Genomic DNA, 24,651 nt, shown 5'->3' on the forward strand with positions numbered 1-24,651 from the left:
GGTGGCTACCTACTACTACTCCAAATCAGAAGGAAGGATTTGGAGAGGAGGTCACGCAGCGGCATCGGGACTGTGTTTGACATCCTCTGTCTCTCTTTGATTCACGATAAATTAAGCAGCACTCTGAAACAGATCACCACTGACTGCAGAGCACTTCACCCACACAATATGCTTACCTGCTAACTATACAGTGTTTACATCATCATGCTCAACTTATTGTCACATCAAACACAGAGAGCATGAAAGTGCAAAATCACTCCAAATGAAAAATGAAACACAATTAGCAATTTGATAATAGAGTGTGAATTAGGCCATGTTTTTTTCTGTCTGAACACAACCAAGCCCTGGATTTATGGGTTACAAACTTTCTACTTCACAAAGAGTTTGCACTGATGGGCAGTAGTAATATCACAGATTTCTTTTTCAGTTTTCTTTTTTACATGTGCCTTAACCTTTCTTCTTCCTTTTTTTGCAAAGGGAATCTCATCCTTGGGTAGGTTGGCCCAGATAGAGAGAGATTGTCTGTAAGTTTACTTACAGACAATCACAGATACATCTTATCTTAACATGACTATAATTGTATTTTCTCCACAAACCTCAGATATCCCAGACTACACAAAGAGTTATTGGATGGACTTTAGTAGCTCAGTTACACATATGAGGACAATACTTATGTAATGTTCTTATCTAGTGTATGAAAACAGAGCTCCATACAGTTCCTCCTTGTGTGTAACATGAACCTCCTTTTAACTGTTATATCATCACAGTCTTTTAAGAACAACATGTTAAATTGTTGTTTTGTTTAGTACGGCGCCCCAGACATGAAACTGGACAAAAAAATAATAATAATAATTTGTGGCCACAAAATTTGTTTCCACGATATACGTAAAACGTGTGCATGCATAATATTAATAACATTCTCATGAATTACCTGGAAAGCTGTACAAGTCAAGCGCGCAAAGAGGGCTAAAGCTTCGGGATAAAACAGAGATAGTGTGATTGAGTTTTATTTTAGGTTGGGAATGAGTTATGAATATGTTCTCAAAAGCCTGACATTGTCATGCCAAGGTAGTTATCCCCAACAGGATTTGTATCCCCTGCGAGAGCGCGCATGCATTCAGCAAAGTGGGGTTACGCTGCTAGAAGAACATCCAATAGTAGAGCACCAAATGTGGATTACACACAGCTGAATATAGTCCCTATATATGGGTTCCAAAAGTGTTCTTCTACAAGGGCTGAGGTTCTACCTGGAACCATTTGCTTCTGAAAGGGTTCTTGGTAACGCTAATGTTTCCAGTAAGAACCATTTTTAGCCAGAGAACCCTTTAAAACCATTTCCTGAATAAAGGGTTTTAAAAGGGTTCTTGGTAACACAGGGTTTTAAGTGGAACCTTTATAAAAGGTTCTACCTGGAACCAAAAACTGCTCTCCTATGACAAGCCAAAGAACCTTGTATGGTTCTACTTAGCACTTGTATTTCTAAGGATTTTGTTTCAGTGACTTTGAATTAGATGGGGGTCTAAATATTGATTTGGTGTTATATTGTCATACTTCCTCAATAATCGATACGCCAGGCTAAATATCAATATTTTAATTAATAAATGAAGGTGCGTTGCATGGCTCCTCACTGTGGTGCTGCTCAAATGAACGAGGGAGACTTGGGGCGCAAGTTTCCTTGCCGAAGAAGAGGGAGTTCCCAGCAGGGTAATGGTGGAGAAAGCTATCCACGTTCAAGACACACTGTAGACTTTATGCACTTTGTTCTCTATGTTGTGAATAAATAGTGAAATCCTGCCCTTTTAACTTTTCATGGATGTTTTGTGTTCATGGACGTTTTTGTTTTCTTAAAACTTGTTCTTTAAACCTGCGCAAACAGGGAGAATGTTGACTATATGGATCTGCTAATGGTATAAATTGGTTTGTTTTCCACAGTAAAACGTCCTTACAAGAAGATAACAATCCCAATTCCTTAGCCAATAAAGTGGAGAATAACCATCACAAAGAACAATATATAGATCCAGTATTTATATCTCATAACGCCACACCTCTGCTCTTGTGCCACTGCTGTGCTGACTTCACTTTTCTACCTCACTTTTTATTCTCAGTCAGCTCATATCAACAGTTTGAGTACAGAGCAGGAATATAAATAAATAAATCTGCACTATAGAGCAAGATAATCTGGAAAATATCAATGAAAAGCTGTTGCACATTTGTTAATTTGGTTTCAAAGCAAGGAAAGCTTCTTTAAAAAAAAAAAAAAGTAATTGCACAATCCTGTAAATCATCAGTTGACACTCATGATGTCATGTATGTTATCAACTTACTCCATAGGTCAGCAGCATTTATCAGGGAGAAGTTAGTTTAATGGAAGAAGCTGTATATAAAGTCTTCCTCTGAAGCAGTATTGCTGCTAGGCTAACTGTTGCGCTCTGATGGATAAAAACAGTCATGCCTAGTGACTGACAATTCATTTAACAGGGCAAATGTCGCCCTCAATCATCCTAATGGGCCGCACGGAGCTTAACAGAGATTCAAACATCACCTTTTACCTAGTGCACTGCACACAAGACATGCAGGCCTGGTTTGAAAAAGGCATTTTAAAAAAAGGACACCTGAGGCGCCTTATAGAGGGGAATAAGGGGAGAGGTAGATCATCTCATTACATTAGTGCCAAGTAGTGGAGAATTTGGATGTGATCATGTGAAGGCAGTAGGCTGGGTATTTGGGCTACTTAGTCATCAGTTTTAATATCCAACACCAGCAGCTATGGCTGAACAGAAAACCTGCAGCCTGTTCCACAGAAGACACTGTCTACATGACAGTGTTTTAACACTAAAATCAAATATAGAAACCAGTGCATTCAAGCTTATAGCTTTCCATGTGAAAATAATCCTTTGGAATACCTATGCAGACGATAGCACTGTTAGACTAATTGATGTCACACCCATAAATTAATGGATGTATAAGTCTGCCCCTTTCTGAGGGTGTGGGGGTGTTTCTAACATCTTAATTTTTCAAAAAAATTATGAAGCTGAAGTAATGAATGTTTTTATAATTAAATGTTGGTTGCTCCATGATTGCCTTAAACAGGAGAACAGCTTGGCACCTAAATGGAATTCATCTCCAGGGAGATTTATTTTTTAAAGAATGTGTCATTATAGCACATCTGTGCATCTCCATTAGGACGATGCATGGTTTCTACTCTTTACACAGGAGCTGGGTGTTTAAACATATTGTCATTAAATAAAGATTTTAACTTGCTGACACTAGGATTTGTGTGTCATTTTTTTCTCTCCTCAGGTGTTTGCGAGTGTGGTTGCTAAATCCTGATTGGTACACAGACATATGTGGCATCACTTTGTCCAAAAAAGCTCCACCCAATGCAACCCAATAAGGAAAGCTTAGTGTAAAAGTCACATGGGCCAACTAAAATCGAGTTGTTTTCTGTTTGTGTCCATTCAGTCCAGAGGCGGAGCTCAAACCCATTCAATTTATGTGAACCTGCTGAATCGACACTTTCAATAATGACCCATTCTGACTGGATAAAAAGTCACCAACATCAGCAAACTGTGCCGATCGCATCAAAGCACCAAACTTAAAGCAATAAAATATACGATAATTTAATCAATATAATGTTATGTTAGTTTATAAAAGCATTAATGGAACCATTACAGTGTCTGACGAGCTGTTAATGAAACTAGATGCTACAAACGCATGGATTAATGTGCAGCTTTCCCCTTCTTGGCTTTTCATACAGAATACTGGAAAACATATTAAAATACATCTAACATTCAAAAGTAATTCTTAACTTCTGTTTCCCTCATGGAGTAACCCAAATTCTCCACCATCCATGTCAGGACATGGTGTTCAGATACGGACAAGAAAGAGGTTTTAACCAGCTTAGTAAACTCTGAGGCGTGAAAAACAGTGCAGTGTTACTTTCTGTAATAGTCTCATTCTGTCTGTTATTTATAAATATAACTTCATCCCCCAAAAAGTGTGTAAGACTTTCTTACACAGGCCCAAAAAAATACCAAATAGATGTATGTATTTAGTTAGAAATATAACTAATAGTAAAAATAAAATAGTAAAAATAATGATAATAGAAAACTATGCTATATATTATGTAAAAAAAACAAGGGAATTCAAATCCAAATTAGCTAAATGATATTTGTGTAATAACTTGCAGAGGAGCGGAAAATTCCCGGTAAATTCGGCAATAAATTTCCAAAAACTTTCCATGGAAACTTTAATTCAGGAATCTGGAAACGAATCTGTTACAAATTTCCATAGGAAATTTCCATAGGAATTATGGGAATGAATTGTAATTAATGGGAATTAACTGCATTTTGGATAAATAGAAGAAACTGAGTGATAAACAAACAAATATAAGCATTTTGGGTTTTTAGTAGACGTTGCAAAAGGATACAATTAAATAAATATTGACAAAAAATAGTAACATTACAGAGATTTATTTGTACGTAGAACTTTAGGAACGCTTCATTCTTTCACTGAACAACAAAAACATGAATATTGACTGGAATGTTTCTTCAAAACTCTCCTGTGTAAAAGAGTATGATTAAAAATGTAAAAGTAAAGCAAATATGTTGCTTCAATAGTATTTTATGTGTTGTGGGCTCAGAAAAGTAGCTTTAGTGACTGTGTGACTGAGGAATAGCATATTACTGTATTACATATTATTGTATCAAATCGGATTGTTTTGGCCAAGATTATGTTACAATATTTCTTTTTTTACCTACTTTATTTCTTTTCCCCACATTCAACTTTGAAAAATCCCAGTTTATACTCATTAATTCCAATAATTTCCAGTTAATTCCCATCAAAAGTTTCCAACTTTGAAAATTCCTGGAATTTTGCAACCCTAGAATTTACATACTATATTAAATAAAGAAGCAGCCTAGTGATGGACAGCCAACCTGTCCAGGGTGTACCCTGTCTTTCTTTGGCCCTATGTCAGCTGGGATTGGCACCAGCACCCCGTGTGACCTCACATGGAGGATAAAGTGGTAGAAGATAGATAGATGAATGATAAATGAAGAAGCTAAAAAGGATTTTTCTTTTTAACAACTATACACCCTGCAAGACAGTTGCATATATGTATATTTATGTACATATACAGTGGCAACATGGTAACAGTATGCACTAAGACCATCTTTACATCAGGGAAAATGTGTGTGGGACGCATAACGGACATAACGGAGGACGCATTTCAACTATATATATCATGTAGTTAGCAATTTTGTTGCGTAAATGAAATTATTCCTCTACGCAGAGATTGTGCAGCTCTGATTAACTTCGCCCATGATTGACAGCATGTATGTATGACGGAGAAGCGACTCCACATGTCATCTATAATGGAAATGACACGGAGGTTAAACGAGGCCTATTAATTGTGTAACTCACTGTAAGCCCTTCTGCCTGCTGTTATCCGATCTGATCTGCTCTCCATGCAGCGCTTCACTGTTAAAACAACATGGAAGCAAGTGCTCTGCAACAGCTAGCCTTCCCTTACTCCTCCTCCCCCTGCTCCCCCTGCTCCTCCTGCTCCTCCTCTTGCCTCATTGGCATGCTGCTCACACATCTGCCCATTCATAAAAGAGCTGGTGTGGGATGGGCCAAGCATTTTTCTAAGGTACAGAACCCTCTCCAAGGTCAGCGTTCACAACTGCTGCAGGGAGACACAATGGTGGAAAGCACATGTGACTTCTATGTTCAACCTAGACAAGCAGCTACAACAATAGGATGCACTGCAACAACATTTGTTCTGCGTCATAATCACAGCTGGTTTGATGGATACACACAAAACAAGCAAATACAATGAGATCAATCATATCTGTAGAAGTGAAATATAGGAAAGAACAGATCTTCAATAGCAATGTTGTCGCTCAATTGAAGAACTCTCCGATAAGAAATCAATTAACTGATCATCCCATCCATCCATCTTCTAAGGCTTTATCCTCCACATGAGGATATGGGGGGTGCTGTGCCAATCTCAGATGACATAGGTGGCTCTATCTGACAAAGGTTTGTAGGGGCCACATAGAGATAAACAACCATTCTACACACTCACACCTACGGTCAATTTAGAGTGTCCAATTTGCCTAATCCCAAAACCTGCATTTCTTTGGACTGTGGGAGGAAACCAGCAGGACGCACACACGGGGAAAACATGCAAACTCGATGCAGAAAGACCGTTCCAGGTTCCAACTGGGTCCTGAAACCGGGTCTTCTTTCTGAGAAGGCAAGAGTGCTAACCACTACACCCACCGTGTGGCCATTAACTGATCAATCAGACAAATTTACGTACAATGACATTAAATTGCTTCGCATGACAAAACAAAAGCAATGTTTTCAAAAGAATTCTCAGCAGTCAGTCTGAAAAAAACTAATAAATTACAGTGAATGAACAAACAATAAGAGGATATGACAATGAAGTAAAACTGATCAAAATGTAAAAATTAATACACCAATAAAAAAAGGACATCAGCAAAAAGTGTATAAATAGTTAAAATAATGATTAATAGTCAAAAAATATATAGATAAAAGAAGTTTAAGTCGATGAAAATGGTGACAGAAAAGGAACAGGAAGTACAACAGACTAAAATGTTTGACGAAAGACGATTACTGGCAATAATCGGATTAAAGAAACAAATACTTTTGGGGCCAGTGGGAAAACTAAAAAAAGTAGAAACTAAAGTCGCATTGATGGCTTGTGTACTGTATATACAGTATATTATATTATGATGTCACTTAACCTGACATTTAAATAACCATGACAGTAAATGAAAATGTAAAACAGCATCTTAACATCTTAACGTACAGTGTGGTTATTAAATGTCACTGAGGTACAAGAGCTGAAAAAAGCCACCTACATTTACAGATTAACATTACCTCAGTTACTGTATATTAGAATCATTTATTAGGAACATTTACATCATTGCAAGGTGAGAATCTTTGGACCTGTTCACTGATGTTGTGGCATCACATGGTAAAAAAAAAATAGATGTGTTGATAGAGCATAGCAGTGACTTCCCATTCATTTTCTCCATTAACTTTTCAAAAGAAATCCTTGTAAAAGAGGAGTTTTTCATGTGGAACCAGGCCGACCAGCTGCCAGATGAATCATGACCACAAAACATTTGATTTGGAGCAAAATAAAATATTGGGGGAAAAAAGGCAAAAGGACTGTGAACAGATCCCTTTTCTGGGGGTGCACATGAATCATCAATTATTCAAATATTTGTTTGTTTATAAAAAAAAAATTTGCTCAGCAAATGTGATTATTCGTAATTCTATTAAAAAAGATAGAAAAAAGATCTGTTATGACAAGCAGAAACAAGCATTGATTGTGTGGATTGTGTGTTTTTATAGAGATGACATTTAAGAGGTTTCTTAAATGTATCTCATTAGCTGCTCAACCACTTTCACCAGCTAGTTGACAAATAATCCCATCAAATAATCCCCTTCTTGTTGTTGTTATAGTGTTGGAAAATATCACAGTTTGTCAGCATTTACTGCATGTTTTTGCACATTAGAGTTACTGGAGGATTCTTGTGTAACACCTGTCGGGCAAATATGGCCAGTACGAGTTGTGGGTGTGTTTTTGACTCGTTTTTTTATGTATTTATTTGAAGCCAAAGTGTGTTTGTATGCTCTTGTAGTTCGATTTAATCACTTGCTTTAGTGCCTGTCTTATTTCTCTGAACTGGTACAGAGACCAGACTAGAGAGTGACACAGTGTGTGTGTGTGTGTGTGTGTGTGTGTGTGTGTGTGTGTGTGTGTGTGTGTGTGTGTGTGTGTGTGTGTGTGTGTGTGTGTGTGTGTGTGTGTGTGTGTGCGTTCTGTCACACAGAGGGCTTTATCTGGGTTAAGACCTGGTTTAGGGTTAGAATTTCATTCAGGTTAGGATCAGTTTAAGGGTCTAGGGAATGCATTATGTCAATGGGTGTCCTCACTATTAATGCTCCGCAAACTTGTGTGTGTTTTTACTAAATATTGCCCAACTTGCTTCCCTGGAAGTTGAAGCTTTTTACTAAACCTGTTTATATTTGCTTCATGGCTAGGGTTGGGTATTGATTACACAATGTTTGCTACTGTATCAGTATGAATATTAATATCATATTAGGTATCAATAATATTGATAGTAAATTGAGCTTACTGACTCAACAATACTGATGGAATAGGTACCTTAGCATTTGAAAATCGAATGACAACTTATTTTTAGGTGAGACAGAATAGGTTTGGTCATAAAACAAAAGTATTAATGATCAGATGCTACATGCCGCCGGTTCTTAAAAAGTATTAAAAGTCTTAAACGCGATTTCATGAGGTATTACATTTTGTCCATAGAGTTTGACTGCAAAAAGTATGCATGAATGTATTTATTTTCCTCCCTGCGTTTCTAAAAAACAACGATGTGCAGGCATGCTCGCCCTGCAAGATCGGCTCAGGGCAGCACACATACACGTGACTTTACGCCGATTTCAGCCAAAATGTTACTTGTTTATTTATACCCTTTGTTCCTTTCCAGGTTATGAGTTACTTTGTATGGTTGTGTTCTATACATTTAAACTGTTTTGTAAGTTAAATATGTGTTGCTGATTACAGATTGAAGTGGCAATAAGGTCTTAAAAAGATATTGAAATTAACGTCAGGATTCCTGCATATACCCTGTCCTATCATGGCCAGAATTTCAAAAATGAATACTCAACATTCGCAGCTCTGACTGATTTTCAAAGTGACTAAATTAATTTTGGTGAGATTCAGTTCTTCAAAACCCTGGGAGAAGTTGCATCGCTCCATCACACTTTCGATTTTTGTTTCAAGGCTGTCCATGTGAGAAGTGATATCTTTGTTGTCCCACATCATTTACTGCACAATTACATAACTGTCTGTATTATATAGGAAGAAAGATAACAGACGAGGAGAGCGTAAGAGATAGGGGAAGTCTTTCTCAACTCTCTATGCCCTCCTCTCCTCTAAACGCACACATTCTTCTGATGGCACAGCCAGACAGTTTCAGATTACTACATGATGTCTTCACTGCGCTCAGCCAAACGCTGCCCTATTTTGGTTGCAGGAGTGGCTGACTATCAAATGAAGGACGAGTGAATGCAGCAGGCGCTGCGCAAATCAATAGGGATCAACCTCTTAGTAATACTACCACCCAGATCAACGTAGATGTGCTTTCTACTTATACACAACACCAGCTAAGATTAGACATTCAATGGCCCTGGAAGCAGGAGACAGATTTCTGCACCACCTTTTCAGATGTGTGTTTTGGGATTATTTTACATGATAAAAGTGAGGTCGTACATGCAGGGCAAGAAATGTTCCTTCTTTTGGCTTAAACTAACTTCATATACTGTGCATTGACATGATTACTGCTGCATGACAGACATGTGCTTTCCTCGCTCACAGTCTAGTCATTCAGTCATATAATGTCAGTGGCACACTCAATGGAATCCAATGACTTTGACCACCATCACGCCAATACTGTATGTATGAACTATCTTGTCTTGCGCTGTTTTTACATCATGTGGCAAATGGAATTACTTCAACTCATAGGAGCCCAACATCAAAAGAACCTTGAACTTATTGTTTCTGCTGGGAAAACTCCAAGACTTACTGTGCGTTGTGTTTATATTAGCAAAACATCTGTGGGCTTGTATGAATTTATTGAGCAAGTTACCAAAAGTCTTTGGACCGAATATCAAGTTAATAGCATTTTTCTGTTAAAATTCAAGCCTGGCCACCACAATAACATCTTCTAACTATTATGTAATGTAGGTTTAACACTCAAAAGCTCATCTAACCTGCTTTTTAGACATGTGTGTTGTCTCCTAAAATTCCATACTCGCACAACTAAACTGCATTCGGCCGAAAGGTGGGGTTCACCCTGGACAGGTCACCAGTCCATCACAGGCCACATAGAGACAAACAACGACTACTCTCACACTCTCACTGATAGTCAATTTAGAGTGTCCAATTTACCTAATTCCCAAAGGGATTTAAACAAAACTGTCAGAACAATGTGAAATATTAAAAACAAACTTAATCTGTGAGAAAATACAGTCCATTCCTTCTAAAATATAATTGAATGCAGTTAGTTGAGTGGGAATGGAGGTGTCGGTTTTATTGTCAGACTGACTGATGTAAAATAAAATCACACATCACTGAAGCACCGCAGTACTGCTATTTCCTGACATTTTAGACCAAATAAATAATACATTATAAAGACTATCTTAAGGTAGTTGAGTCAAAATTAAAATTCTGGTTAACCAGCTCTAACGCTAACTGAAACCCCCAATTTTAGGCTTTAACTAAGACTTTTAGTGTTGTACAGAATGCAACTAAAACCTAAAATTTCCTCAAAAATCATATAATATGAGCATAGCTTTACCTTTAGTACGCATACACGAACAATGCATCAATAAACATGCTTCATGTGACTAGGTAACAGTAATTGGTTGTTATAAAGTTGGCTTTTAAGATATCCTGCATTAAACAACGTGATTTCAGTGCTGAGACCACAGGTCTATCTGTTGGAGAGCAGTTGCTTCACTGCCAACACGACTTTTGACAAGCCAGGATTGTTTTGGCCTCATTAATTCTTGTGAATCTACAAGCGAGTCTGACATTTTAGTGAACACTACATGCTGGAAAATACTTCTGCTTTCAAGTCAGCATTAGTGCTTGTGTATCGGCCCGGGTATATATTTTTCCAGCCTGGACCTGCTGTCAGGATGAATGGACAGGGTTTTCACCATTGGGGGATCCCATTGTGAGGAACAGCGCATGCCGGCCGTGTCCACTGTGTGATGTTTCACCTGAGGCTAGAGGAATCAAAGCACCACCTGTGGACCAAAGGAACCACTCCGGCACAACAAATGTTACTGTCCGTGTCGAAAATCCACTCCAGCTGCCTCTGCTGCTCTGGTGTGTGACAAAACGAGAATACAAGGCATGGAGCTGTTTGTTTAATGTGATTGCACTCAGTCTATACTATAATCTTGCCATATTTACATGGGCTGTATATAGATCTCTGTGAGCCAGGCACACAACTAGCAGTGCTTGGCTTCTCCAAGGCAGGTACCCATTAACTTGACAAGAGCTCGACATTATCAATTGAGTCACGTAGCTCTTGGCGTAACACTGCAGGCCAACATATATACAAGACTTGTGCCAACCTATAATCAAGTAGGTGATGGAGAAAGGCCATTGTTAGAGAAATTAGCAGCTTCGCTAAATGACTGTTTTCATTTCAAATGCCAAGACACGTCCGAAGACTGGCAGCGGACAAAACATGGAATCATTGCGCAGTGTTTCAGTTCAGCTGAGAAAAAAAAGAAGAATATGAGATATGCATGCGAAGGTTCAATGATGGTTAGTTAGAGGCTACTAATAGGTAGCAAGCCCAGGCAGCAGTTTGACTATGCCTTAAAAACACATGATTTGGAATTTTTTGACCGACTGCTGATGGGAACTAAGGCCTTGTGAATAATATAAGAACTTTGTCACGATGTTCCAGAGCCCAAAACATCTTCAAATGTCTTGTTAACCTCACAGTCAGAAACTTATCAGTACTCTATTTGCAGGAATGACAATTAATTATTTTTTTTCTGATTGTATGAGCCTATGATGCAGTTTGTAGAAGGCTGTCTCCTTGCCCTAAAAGTCCATAAAGTAAACCAGCGATTTTTCATCACAGCACACAGTTGTTGATGTTGTTAATTCAATGCTGCCTCCGTCACTTGGTTCAGCTGTGTTATTTTGTGACCTCACTGTTTGAAAGCCTTTTTAATACAGATTTACCAGAGACAGAAACTTACCAAACAAGGCAGTAGCATCAGACCAGTTGTTTAATGGTGAGTAAAAATTGGTAATTGTGTTATTAAGACAGTGAGCCGATTGAGTGAGCTGTTTCTCCATGTAATTTTGTCATGATAACAGCAAGTTATTTGTCTAGGGTCAATGTTGATTGTGTGTGTCATACTTAACTGCTTAAATAAACAATGTGTTGTTTATTTTTGGAAGAAAACGCGAACAAAGGGTTTGTATTTTTGATTTCTTCTGATAAATAGAAGCAGCTTCTCCTAACAGGGGCCAGAATAATGTCTCTTATATGTGCTTGCAGATGGTTTGGTTGGAGTGGTGGTTTTGACGCCTGCGTTTGTGTCGCTGACACTGGTTGGGTGAATGGAGGCCATCTGGGATTGGCCAGAGCTTCTGTGAATGAATGGAGCCGGGTAGCGTCATTCAGCACCGCGGACAGCTCTATCCGCTCTGCCGGTGGAGCTGTCCGCGGTGCTGAACGCGGCTGCGCTGCGGCTCGGTGCGCTTTCCTCACAGCGTTTCCCGGACACACGCGACAGCTTCGCTTTGACCCGAGGAGGGGGAGCCGGGCTCCAATGAGGCCTAAGGTGTGGGCCTGGTTTGATGAGCAAACACAAGCCGATGCGTAAAAAGCCTTCCGCGACATTAGGTAGGGAAACCACCTCTTGATTTAAATGAAACGCTCTCGATGTGGAGTGGGCAGCCATGATGAACACCTGGCGGACTGCAACAACACACACACACACATGGGGTTTGTACAGCTATTCTTGTAAGGACTGTCCACGGTTGACGTAACCAAAGCCTTATGCCTAACCTTTATGGGTTTAAACTAAGTACAACTCACATATTAATCACAAAATTGTGTTCTGATGTCAGTTTTTATGCCAGAAAAGGGCCTTATAATGTAACACAAACGTGTACATACACACTCTTGTACAGCTGAGGACTCCCACAGACATGATGCATCCTCTAACTCTAACCCTAAAACCAGGTCTTAACCCTGAAAAACCATATTAAAGTTGTGAGAACCTTCTAAAATCATCCGTTTGATACACACACACACACACACACACACACACACACACACACACACACACACACACACACACACACACACACACACACACACACACACACATAACGTGTGCGCATACGTCTCCTTCCGCCTCATTAAAACGTTATAAACGCGATGACCGAGTCTAACAGGCCCGTGCACAGGTTATCGGTTGGTGATCACGCGGGATTATGATGAGCCAAAGCGGCGTGCGGCGCACTTCAATGTCACAGGAGAGCGCGTGAACCAAAGGTAGAGAGAAGCTGCAAAAAAGACACCGGCAGCAGGGCCTCCATCTCCATCTGCACATTAGCATGGGGCCTAAACACAATGAGGAGGAGATGAATGAACATGAGGCCCGGAGTCTCCTTGAATCTGTCATCCGTCTCCATGACGACAGGAGGAGGAGGAGGAGGAGGAGGAGGAGGAGGAGGAGGAGGAGGAGGACCAAAACTGGCATCTATCCGGGCCCAAATCAACAGATGGCCACCACAGCACCACACACCCACCACCACCACCACCACTCTCCCCTCTATCACAGCCTACCTTGCACTGCTCCATGCACGTCCTCACTGAATAAGCGCCCGGCTCGTACTTCTGACTCAGGAGCTCAAAGTCCTCGTATTTCTCCTGGGCGTGCTGGTCGTAGCGCTGGTACGCCTGGACGCACAGGCTGCACCTGGTCGTGTCGCCGTCGCCGAGCACGTCGAGGCTGCAGTTCAAATTGTCCGGACTCGTGGAGCCGTCGAGCAAATCCAGCAGAGAGTATGAGTTACAAAAGGAGAGGTACAAATCGCTCATATTTACAGCCCGCGTTCCCTCTTGCTCGGAAAGGCCCCTGCACAAATGGTCGGCATCTGCGAAAGCGAAGCAGTTCTGAGATAAACTATCCTGGTGGCAAGTTTCCAGCCGCCACAAATGTTTGGTAGAGTTTCCTATAAAAATAGCATCTGGGTTTCCTCTGAGGCTGCTGTGTGCTGAGTGGGTGTGGGGTGAGAGGAGGTGGGAGGAGGCGAACTTGTCCCGGGTGCGGGCCAGTTTGGCCTCGGCGCAGAACCACAGGTGATCAGAGAGGAGGATGGTTAAGAACAAGAGGGATGCCAAGGACAGTCGCCATCTCTGCGCCCTCTCTGAGTCGGTGAATGGCTTTTGGTTGTCGCGGGGGGGCTCTAGCCAGATTTGGAAGCCGTCGTCATCTTCTTGCTGCCAACACGTCCCAGCACCCCTGGTCATATTTTGGGAACCGGCCGACTCCACCGTGGGGGCTCCTCTGCCGCAACAGTCATTGACGTGGGGTCCGCGTCGCGTTTTCCTCCCCTCAGGTGTCGGGTGGTGGGTTGTCCCGGCTGGCCTTTGATATCAGCGTTAATTCCCATCAAAAATCGCGTGGGTATGATGGGGAATCAGGCGACCACGGGCCGCATCCTCCATGGCTGGCCGGTGAAGCCACTGTCCTCCCGTCCGCCCCGAGCTCCGCGCCGCGCCGCTCCGCTCCTCTGCGTAGCCTCGACTCCGTTTTTAGAAACACTCACCGACGCGTTTACGTTTTCCCCGGCCTCGGTCGTGCAGGGACAAGGCTGCTTTCCTCTTCCAACATGGCGAAGCGGTGAGCCTTTGTGTCGGCGGATGGGCCTTGAGCCTGTCACATACCTCTCTGCTTTTTCAAGCCCTCACCGTCTTCATCGCGCTGCCGTTGTCAAGTTGCCGCCATGTTCGCCCGGAGACGGTGTGTGTGTTTGCAGGAAGATGCGGCAAGTCAGCAGGAGATAACCAGCGGCGTTTCCGGTGCCGACTTTCAAAATAAATCTCACAAGCGCATTTGTGCATTATTATTACATATCTATGCAAATGAATTAATTTGAATGACAGTTTCCAATCTTAGTGGCATCTGGCCTTTTAAAAATACATTCAGTTAATTTGTTGCCTCCATGCACATGTTATTATGTCCTATATTAATGAGCTATGATCAACTTATGTTCTGCTCTGTTTAATACAGAATTATTCATTATTTCAGATTGGAGAAGCTGAGATGAAATGTTTTATTTTCATTTTATATTTAACCTTTAATTATCCCGGAAGTCCCTTGAGAGGGAAGCCCCTTTAGAAGGGAGACCTTGTCAAAACAACTGGCCATTTACAGTTGATCAGAATAATGTGCTGCAATTTTAATTGAATAGATTTTGATTTTGGTAACTTTGCTTACAAATATATGTCGTTACCTTGAGTGTTTACACAAGATGGATTCAGTATTCAATTGTCATTTATAAGATTTTTGGAATGTTTTGTTTCCACCTGCTGGTGAAATTGCAAATATACACAGGTTACTTAAGGAAATGCACATGGTATAATAATTCACATTGTGTTTTTGTTTTACAACAACAATAACAACACCTATATATTTGTAACAATACAAACGCCATGTAGCAAGTGAAGACACATATTGTGTTGAAGGTCACATTTCCTAATATCCGTTTATCTGCTGCTTTTTGCTGCCAATGTGACAAACCTCTCAATGTGTTGCGTTATGCGCGCGCACCGCGGCATCCCTCGCTTCGATGGCATGTCAAGCCTGAGAGTGAGCTACATTTTCATCAAAACTGTTGAAATATTATTTTCACAATTAAAGCCTTTGATGTTTCTATTAAAATATAAAAACAGTTCCACAGCTTCCTGTGCTTCTACAGAGCAAGTCATAGAAGAAACACGTGATCAAACAGGTGGATACATTGCAATTATTAAGCAACAAAAGACTGAGCTGTTTTTTTATTTATTTTGAAAATAAAGTATGTCAGACATGTTCTGCTCTGTGTTCTTGTCCAATGGATGTTTGGGCACAGACGTGTCCAAACTTAAGATGTTTGTCACCCTTGAAAATGTGTGTTTATTCACAGATTTAAAAAATAATATGAATAAGTCATGATCTCAAAACAACAAAATAATTATAATGATCATTTTGGCCATATCTGAGAAGCCATATGAAGTATTTACAAATGAACACATGTATCATTCTCCTGTCAGTAACACATGTTATATCAATTATTTTAAAGGTGGCAAAAAATAATAATACATTTAATGGTGAGACTGCAGATTGTATGTCAAAAACGATGGTGGCTTCCATCTGCCAATACACAAATAAAGACAAATGTCATCCTGTTTGTCTTTATTTGCATATTGAAAAAGTATGCAGGATGCTGGCCTTCATAAAGAAAGGCCCTTTTTCTTCCTCTTTATTAAAACAAATGAAAGATTCATTCTTGCGGCTTGATGGTGTAGAATCAAATCAAATAGTATAGAAAGCTTTATTGTCATATACTATGAGGCAATGGGTCATTTAAAACGAAGCATACTATAAAAACATTAAATAATAAATGAAATAAAAACTCACACTGAGCTGTGGCTTTTTTATAACTACAAATGTAGTCATGAATATAAACAGTTTACAGTGACAAATAAATAATAATCAATATTAAACTATTCCTTGCTTCACAAACCACTAAGATTGAGGGAAAAATTGCATTACATATGGTTTCCTATACCTAAATCACAAAGTCGAGTACGATATTAGTCTTAGATCGAGATTTTTATTGACATTGTATATAGGATATTTATTGGGTTTTACATGTTTATCATGTCTGATATCGATTCCAGTGATTTTGACCAGTATCAGACCAATACTCACTAACAGTCGGTCTGATACTCAGGAACAGTATCGGTCTGATACTCAGGAACAGTATCGGTCTGATACTCATTAACAGTATCGGTCTGATACTGGTCAAAATCACTGATATCTCGTTCTGAGCCCTTCCACAAACTCCACACAGAAACTTTAAAATGGGATTCGAACGCAGACTCTTCTGTGCCAACCCCTGTAACACCACATCACATCTTGCAGTTGTGTTGATACCCTGTCATTTTATTCCTGTTATATTAAAAAGTTGTGTGTTATCACTACACTTAATCACTTTATAGACTTTTAAAAACAGGACCGCAGCTTGGAGCAAGTTGGAGCTTATGAAAATGTGCATGACACTAAATCCGAGCGAGATAAGGATGTGCTATTATGTCAAAAGATAAAAACTGATTTTAGTTTTTTTTTTGCTGATACAAGTGGATTTTATTTTGATACAAATCAACCACAGCCAGTTTAACCAGACTTCTCAAGTGTCACTTATTTATGAACCCAATGTTTGACCACTTATTTATTCATAAGCCACCAAATAGAGCCTGATTTACTGTTGTTTGTGAGTGAATTTCTTAAGTGAGGGTGGGCTGTGCTAATCGCTGCAGACAAACCCCTGCGGCTACGAGCCTCTGTTTGGTCTCTACAGGAGCTCGTTTATTTCAGCTGAGAATGTGCAGCTGCTGGATGTCTAGGGGCTTTTTCCAAACCATTTGTTTTCTGCTTTGTGTCCATTGTGTTTGTTGGTTCCAGCTCTCAAGTAACTACGCCCATCTTAATTAGAGCATTTATCTCATTAGGATATGGGTTCTTTTCTTTTTCTTCTGCAGTGCAATGGCTTTCAGCAGTTGTTTGCACCGCTCTTGTTTTCATCACCTGATCCTTTCAACTGTAAATCTGAGTTGCACTTTACAAGTTGTGCTCATAGACTCAGGCTGAACGATTAGGGGGGAATATCTAATTAGGATTTTTTCTGGCAGATAGCGTTTGACAGTGTTTGATGTTTGATTTGCAATGTAATTTCAATAAGTCTTGCTTCAGTTCAGACAGAAATGTTTTTTTTAAACGTATTTTATTGCACAGTATACTGTATTACCAGGGAATGTGCTCTCTGTAATAGATTTAAAACATGATGGAGCATTATATTGTGAGGAATCATCAAAAAAAAAACTACTAATAAAAACATATCTTGTGTATTAAATAAGAATGACAAATGTCTGAATATGCTAGATCAGTGGTTCACAAACTGTGGCAAAAGAAAGACTGTTATATTGTATATACCAGCGTGTGTGATCGGGGTGGAACTGAGGAATTTTAGCTGACTAAGTGTATTTTAACTTTGGTGATTATAGTGTTACTCAATCTTTTTCAGGTGGTACTTGGTCTGAAAAAGTAACCCTAACCCAGTACCACTGTGTTAGGTGAAAAAAAAAAAAAAAAGGTAAATTCTATAATAAAATAATGAATTTTGCTTTTGCAAGTTGCTAATTGCATCATTTGAAATTGCAAATAGTCTTTTAGTTTGAAAAGTGAAACCCAAACTCAGTTTGAATGGAAGTCTATAGGAAAATTGGCCTCTGATAACGTCAGTGAACATTCCACTGACGTCTCAATAGTTTCAAATACTAGTTTCAGCTCTTCTTCAATAGCACATGCTTTAGAGGAAAACTAAAGGTTTTCCCAGGTTACAGGAGATGCCTCCAGTTTCAAACAACGTCACGGTGATCACAAATCTTGAAGCTTTGAAAGTGGAGTTTGTTTGCAATTGTAAGACTATGTCCACTTTTATATACAGTGGTCTATTGTGCATCAGAGACACAGTGCTTCACACACACAAAGCCACACAGGAATAAGCACTGGCTGAGTAGCTCTAATTAAAGCCTGTCAGTCAAACGCTCACTCTTCATCACCTGAAATAGTCCAGAGTGGGCTATGGTTTACACACAAGACATTTTTTTCTCTCCAACCCTTCATGCTTTCATGATATTTTCGACATGGAGCAAAGCTTGGATCAGCAGAAACAGCCACAAATGTCAAAAAAGTAAAATTTTGTTTAACAATAACGGGAAAGGGACCCAAACTCCCAATAGGGAAACTTTACATCATGTCAATGAGAGATATTATTCACACCATATAATTAGGAACAGGTACCTCATCACTTAGATTTTTGAAATGTATTCATGCGGCATTTACGGACAACAATGCCCAAGGCGCCACAGGCAGCTACCTACACCCTTGAGGCGGCAGCGATGAAGGTTATAACATATCAATAAGTCCCAGGGCACAGCAGTGACATTTTTGAAGACGGGAAAACATGGCGACATCTCTGTTGAAAGGCCTTGCGCGCAACTGGTTTTGACGTCCCCCTGTGGTGTCCCTCTGTCTCTCTCTGCCAGCTCAGCGCTTGCTACACAGCTGAGCCAAAGGCCATAATTTCACACAGACACTCCATTCAACTTAATTACCAATTATTGAAAAAAATAATTTGTCATTTTTTTTACCAGATCAAAATATTTTTGAAGGTTGCATCTGATATGTAGTTAAACAAGCACCTCACAGTACAAGAGTTGACTTTCATTGCACTAATATGATGTTTTTAGAATTTAACCCTGCATGTGTATTCAGGTGGAAGTGTTCCAGTGTATGATCTAGGTAGTAGAGCTGCACCATGTGGTCAAAATAATATGCAATAATATAACAATTATTTTTGACAGATATTGTGATTGCAATACGATTTTCATGAAGAAAAAATTATTAAAATCAAATATCAGCTAATGTACAAAGCGAGATTTCACACTCTAATAGCAGATTTGATTATCAGCCCAATTCTTCTCTGCATAAAGTTTAGACAAAAATGTGAAAAAAAAGCAAAAGACAAATCACTTCTCCATTTGGAAAAACTCAAACTGCTAATACTTTTACATCCAGTTCCAACTTTAATTTCCTTCGTTTTTATGTCACACATTTGTTAAAAGCAAACACCAGAAAACCTTAATCACCGATTAAGAACACACACGCTAAAAGCGACTGAGTTTGCATGAAAGCCCTGTAAATGAACACCCATGTACTTTGAAATCAAACCTCTTTATCAATTTATTTATTTAGCTTTTATTAAAACCTTTAATTTAATTTGTTATCAATTAAAATGCAACATTGAAGGAGGCTTTTCCTACAATGTCTTTTGTCAACATTTTACCCGTTAAACCAAGTAACTGTCATCATTCATGAGATGCCCTGCTTTGATTGAGTCAGTCACCCATGAATCTCTTACAATCTTAAACTTTTTCCTATAACACCTTCTCAGAGTCCTCAGATCCACAAGTCTGGTTTCCTCTGTGACGATGACATGAGACACTCCTTCCTCCAGCTTTGGCACAACTGTGCCTCCGTGGTAGCGAAACTCCAGCGCCCTGATGTCCAAACAAGTGGCAGGTATGGCGGTGTCGGGTTCTCCTACATCAGTGCAGGTGTCCATGTAGGCCGTGAAGGGTCTGAACATGCTGGTGGGTAGGTTATCCCAGCCGCAACGCTGCTCCACCTGTCCTATGTCCACGGCCGCCGGCGGGTTGTCACCACCACCAATACGGCCAAACAACTCCCGCAGCTGCTGCACGTCTGTATCCACAAAGTAGCTGTCACCATAGGCGTCATACTCCTTTGCAAAGTGCTCCTTGGTGGAGGGCGACATGTGGATCATGTGACGTGGTTGCCATGGCACCACTTCCTTCTGGTCCAGACACTCCAGCAGCCACGAGGCCCAGACCGTGTCATGCTGGTTGGCTAAAATCAGGTTCTTTACGCGCATGTTCTCCACGCCAGCTATCACACAGTAGGTGTCCCGTCCTGGGTTTTGAACCACGATTCCTCCACACCTGGTGATGACATCGCTAATCAGTTATTTTTTATTTTCAGTGTTCATTTAGAGCTGCTATAATTTCTTTCATTTCATTAATAATGAAACGCATGCATCAAATATTTCACCACAGAATGGCACAGAGTGGATAGTTTGGGTTTTTGAAGTGCAATTGTTGTATGAAGTGCTGACCCAGAGTCATAGCTGACTGCAAAACAGAAGAAAACAGGGTTCGTACACTTTTTTAACAATAGTTTTCCATGACTTTTCAATGACTTCTCCATAACCTTTCATCGACTTTCCAAGACCGAAAATCGGTGCCATCCCACAGTCTTACATGAATGTCCATTAGTTTTGACTGCAAATCTTTGTTAAAAAACATATGCAGTTTGTCGCGACACGTCTTTCATTATCAGCATTTTGCACGTCCGTGGTCTGCGTCTTTCAGTAGCCAAAGTTTAAAGCTCTCCGTAAAAAGCCACTCTGTTGTAACTTTCTTTCACACTTATTGATTTGAATTATTATTTGAGTAATGCTTTAAGTAATGGTTAAAAGAGAGGAAGTGGTTGTATTCTGTAAGGTCTTTTTTGTTGTTCACATTTTGGATCATGCCTGCAGTATACACCTGCAGCCACTGTGTGGCATCGTTTGCCTGTGAATTGTTGTCCCCTATAGGCGTCTCCTTTTTTTTTACCTCCGAGTAAGAACGCCGGAAGTGTGTTGCCTTGTGTTTTTAGCTTCTCCGTTAGCTTTTGTGTTAGTGGGCGAAACCCACACGCCAGGACTGAATGATTGTCTCTGTAAGCCTTATTTGCATTGACGCAGTTAAATCATATCACACTCGTTGAAACTACACTTTCCTGGCATTTTGTCGTTGAATAGAGCATCTCAAAATCCATGTGAGGACTGGAGGGTCGCTAAGCACGGCGCCAGTGATCTGCTTGTTTCCGATTGACACTTCCGTGTCAATTTAAATTTTAATCGCACATTACATCATTTTATTTATATTTTACGCATCCAAAATATTATACATGCAATATTTCCATGACTTTTCCAAAACTTTACAGGAAATTTAGTTTTTCATTAATTTTTCAAGGACCTAGAAAATGCATTTTCCAAACTTTTCCAGGTTTTTCATGACTGTACGAACCCTGAGAAAAGGCTTGCCTAATGAAATCTATGCTACCTTAAATGTATGCTAGCTTAAGAATACGCCATTGTATACTGACATTAAACAGTGTTTCCTGACTGGAAAATTAAGTTCTCCTTTAAGTTTGTAAACCACTCACTCCCCACACCAAACTTAATGATCCAGTGCTGCCTCCATCACAAACTTGTTATTTTGTGACTTCAGTATTTGAAAACTTTCATTCAGATTTACTTCAGTAAAACAATCTTACAAAACAAGATGCAGTAGATAAATAACTCCTGTATCACCACATGCTAAAACTGCAAAGAAAAGCTCTATGGACTTGAGTGCTTGAGAGTCAACAGTTTACAAAGCAACACAAAGTTCAGTCTCCAGTCAGGAAAGGCTTTCTAAAGGCTTAATCAATGAGCACATTCTTAAGGCATCAGTTTAATTGAGGGAGCCTTTGTTAAGTTACTAAAATCTGTTTCACTTTCTGTCTCACACTATATACAAGGTTAAATAAGATGAAATACTAAAAGTATATTTATCAGGTCATCTGAAATATGACTCTAGAGAAATGCTAATGCTGCTCTGAATCTGTTGGATGTGAAGCAGAAAAATATAGAAGTTAATGTTCAAATGAAATCTACATATTTATCCAACAACAACAACACATGTTATCCACAACAAAAACAAATGAACAATGACTTCATTGTACCTGGCCACCCCCTTCTCCAGCTCAGCCTTGGGATGATCCTCAGTACCGTTCAGGATGCAGAACTCCACATCTTCAAACATGTCCATCTCCTTGGTAACCCCAGAGAGGTCCTGTGGCTTAAAGTGGTCAATGATCCCAACCACCTTCTTTGGTCTGGCAACCAGCTTGCGCTTCTTCTTCTGTGGTTCCGCGTCGCTGATGTGAAGGTGCCTCGAGGCGAGTTTCCCCGACGCCTTGCTGCGGAACTGATCCAGGTCTGCCAAAGTCATGCACTGGTGCCACTCCTTGTCATCACGAATCTTCTCGATCCTGGGGAACCGCAGGGTGCAGTTTGTTTTGTACATGTCGCTTCCAACTATCTCTGCTGCCTTCACTTGGATGATGACAGAGTTGCAGGGCTCGATGTAGACTTCGGGTTTTTCTGTTCCACACAGGATGGATGTTGGTGGGTCATTTTTTCTGTAAACTTTCCAATGCTTGGCTAACTTTAAACCAAGGTCATGTAACTCCTTCATGGTGTAGCCGGAGCCAATGCGGCAGAACGAGTGGAAGACGGAAGGTTTCTCTCCAGGCTTTGGAGCTTCAGCTACGGCACCTAAGAAATGGGACATCATACCACCTCGTCTCCCTTTCCCCCAATAACCACCAACAATCAGCAAGTCAAGCTCATCCATCAAGCCATCAACATATTCTGGCTTTATTTTCAGCCATCCCTCCCCACGCTTATCAGGTTTGTAGATAGATAAAGGATCCTTCACCATGATGCCCTCTTCTCTGTTATCAATAGCATCATTGAGTGCGTTCACCACCTCCTGCATGGTCCTTGCATCTGTCTTTGGCACCAGGTGTAACCTTCCTTTAACTGGGTTGAAAATCGTCTGAAGGGTCTCGTTGCGCTTTTTCAGTGTTTCCTTCCCAAGCTTCTGGTCGTTGACTAACAAGACATCAAACACACAGAAGCACGTCTGTAGCTCAGAGTCTTCCATCAGCCTCTTAATATCGAACTTGCTCCCTTTCTGCATGAAGTTCTCTGTGGTTGGGTTGTATGCCATCATCTCACCATCAAGGATGCAGTTCACCACATGACTTTTAAAAACATTATGGATATAAGGCGTGAGTGAGCCTTCTAGAGGGGATCCTCCAAACTGCTGTGTGTATTCAAAAGCATTTCGGCTGAAGTATTTGTACACATCTCCATCTTTGTGAAGCTGAATGCGTTCCCCATCCAGCTTTGTCTGGATGAAAAACGGGCTGTTACCCATCTGTTTCTCCACATTGCGAATGTTAGCCACAGCTGCCAACATGGGCTTAAAGGCAGAGAAAAGTCCGATGGAGACTTCACTCAATGACACAGAAGGGTCATGGAGCTGCTGGCACACTTTGTTCAAGTCTGTGTTGACATTGTAGAGCTCGGCAGCGTCCGGGTGGAAGACCTGGAGAACAGTTTCTTTGCTGATGCCAAGTTTCATGTCCTTCAGAATCATTCTGATGAGCCACTTTTGCTCAAGAGCTGAGCTCTGGGTGATAAGGTGAAGAAGATTTTTTTTCACAAGATCCTTTTGTTTACCAGCATTGTTGGCAGCCACTGAATCTAGGAAATCATTGACCTCTTTGATGCTGAGGTTTCCTTGGTTGGTGCATCGTTTCTTGAGGACAAAGTAGGCCATGCCAGCAAAGTCTCCAGCTTCTCCTTGGGATGTAGTTGGGGCTCTGTAGTTTGACAGTTTATTGGCCTCTGGACCATTCTTTGGGAGGCCTAATACATCGATGTATAGTTTTGCTAACATGCTCTCTTTGATGCCGTATGCCATTCGCTCTCGTTCAAAAGAAGGAACTATGAGACGTATCGCTGAGTAGAAAGAATCCGTTGTTTTGGCCTTGTCTTTGTGGAGGGCAGAATGAAACTTCCTCCATGAATCAATGAAATCCCTTAGGATTTTGGATTTTTCCGGACGCAGTTTAGACTTCTGGATCTTCTCTAGAACGGTACACAGGTGAAGAAATGGAACCTGTGCTGCAACAGATAGCTCACCAGCAGCATCACTTTCAGAAGATCCCTCCATGGTGAAATCTGTTACACGCATCAACAAAGAAAATCAGTGGTGACTAAGGTTGCAAAGGGATGGAAAATTCCCTGTACATTTCCAGAAACTTTCCATGGGAATTATTGGAATTTATGAAAATTAATAAGAATAAATGGGAAATTTTGGTTCATTAAAAGAAATGGCATGAAATACAAATGTAAACATTTTGTTTTGTCATACGCAGACATACTTGCAAAATTATACAATTAAAAAACATGATACAGATTAATTTGTATATATAGATAGATATAACTATCTATATCTAACCATCTAT

The 24,651-nt window shown here is 40.3% G+C and overlaps 2 protein-coding genes across 2 annotated transcripts in view; both read right to left on the reverse strand.

Moving 5' to 3' along the window:
* nalf1a (NALCN channel auxiliary factor 1a) overlaps positions 1-14,144 on the reverse strand; it is a gene marked incomplete at both ends in the record, with an annotated part of 39,225 nt that extends 25,081 nt beyond the window's left edge. Inside the window, one exon of the mRNA XM_083893474.1 lies at positions 13,458-14,144. Within this exon, the coding sequence (XP_083749600.1) occupies positions 13,458-14,144 (687 nt within the window). The remainder of the gene's footprint in view (positions 1-13,457) is intronic.
* A 5,645-nt stretch (positions 14,145-19,789) lies between these two features.
* Positions 19,790-24,362, reverse strand: lig4 (ligase IV, DNA, ATP-dependent; the record flags this gene model as incomplete). Its single annotated transcript, XM_083896008.1, has 2 exons — positions 22,294-24,362; positions 19,790-20,462 (listed from the first exon to the last, which is right to left on the reverse strand). The coding sequence occupies exons 1-2, from the start codon at positions 24,354-24,356 to the stop codon at positions 19,790-19,792; spliced, it is 2,736 nt and encodes a 911-aa protein (XP_083752134.1). The 5' UTR covers positions 24,357-24,362.
* Between the last annotated feature and the right edge of the window lie 289 nt (positions 24,363-24,651).

This window comes from Microchirus variegatus, assembly GCF_963457635.1.
Source record: "Microchirus variegatus genome assembly, chromosome: 1".
Taxonomy (NCBI): domain Eukaryota; kingdom Metazoa; phylum Chordata; class Actinopteri; order Pleuronectiformes; family Soleidae; genus Microchirus; species Microchirus variegatus.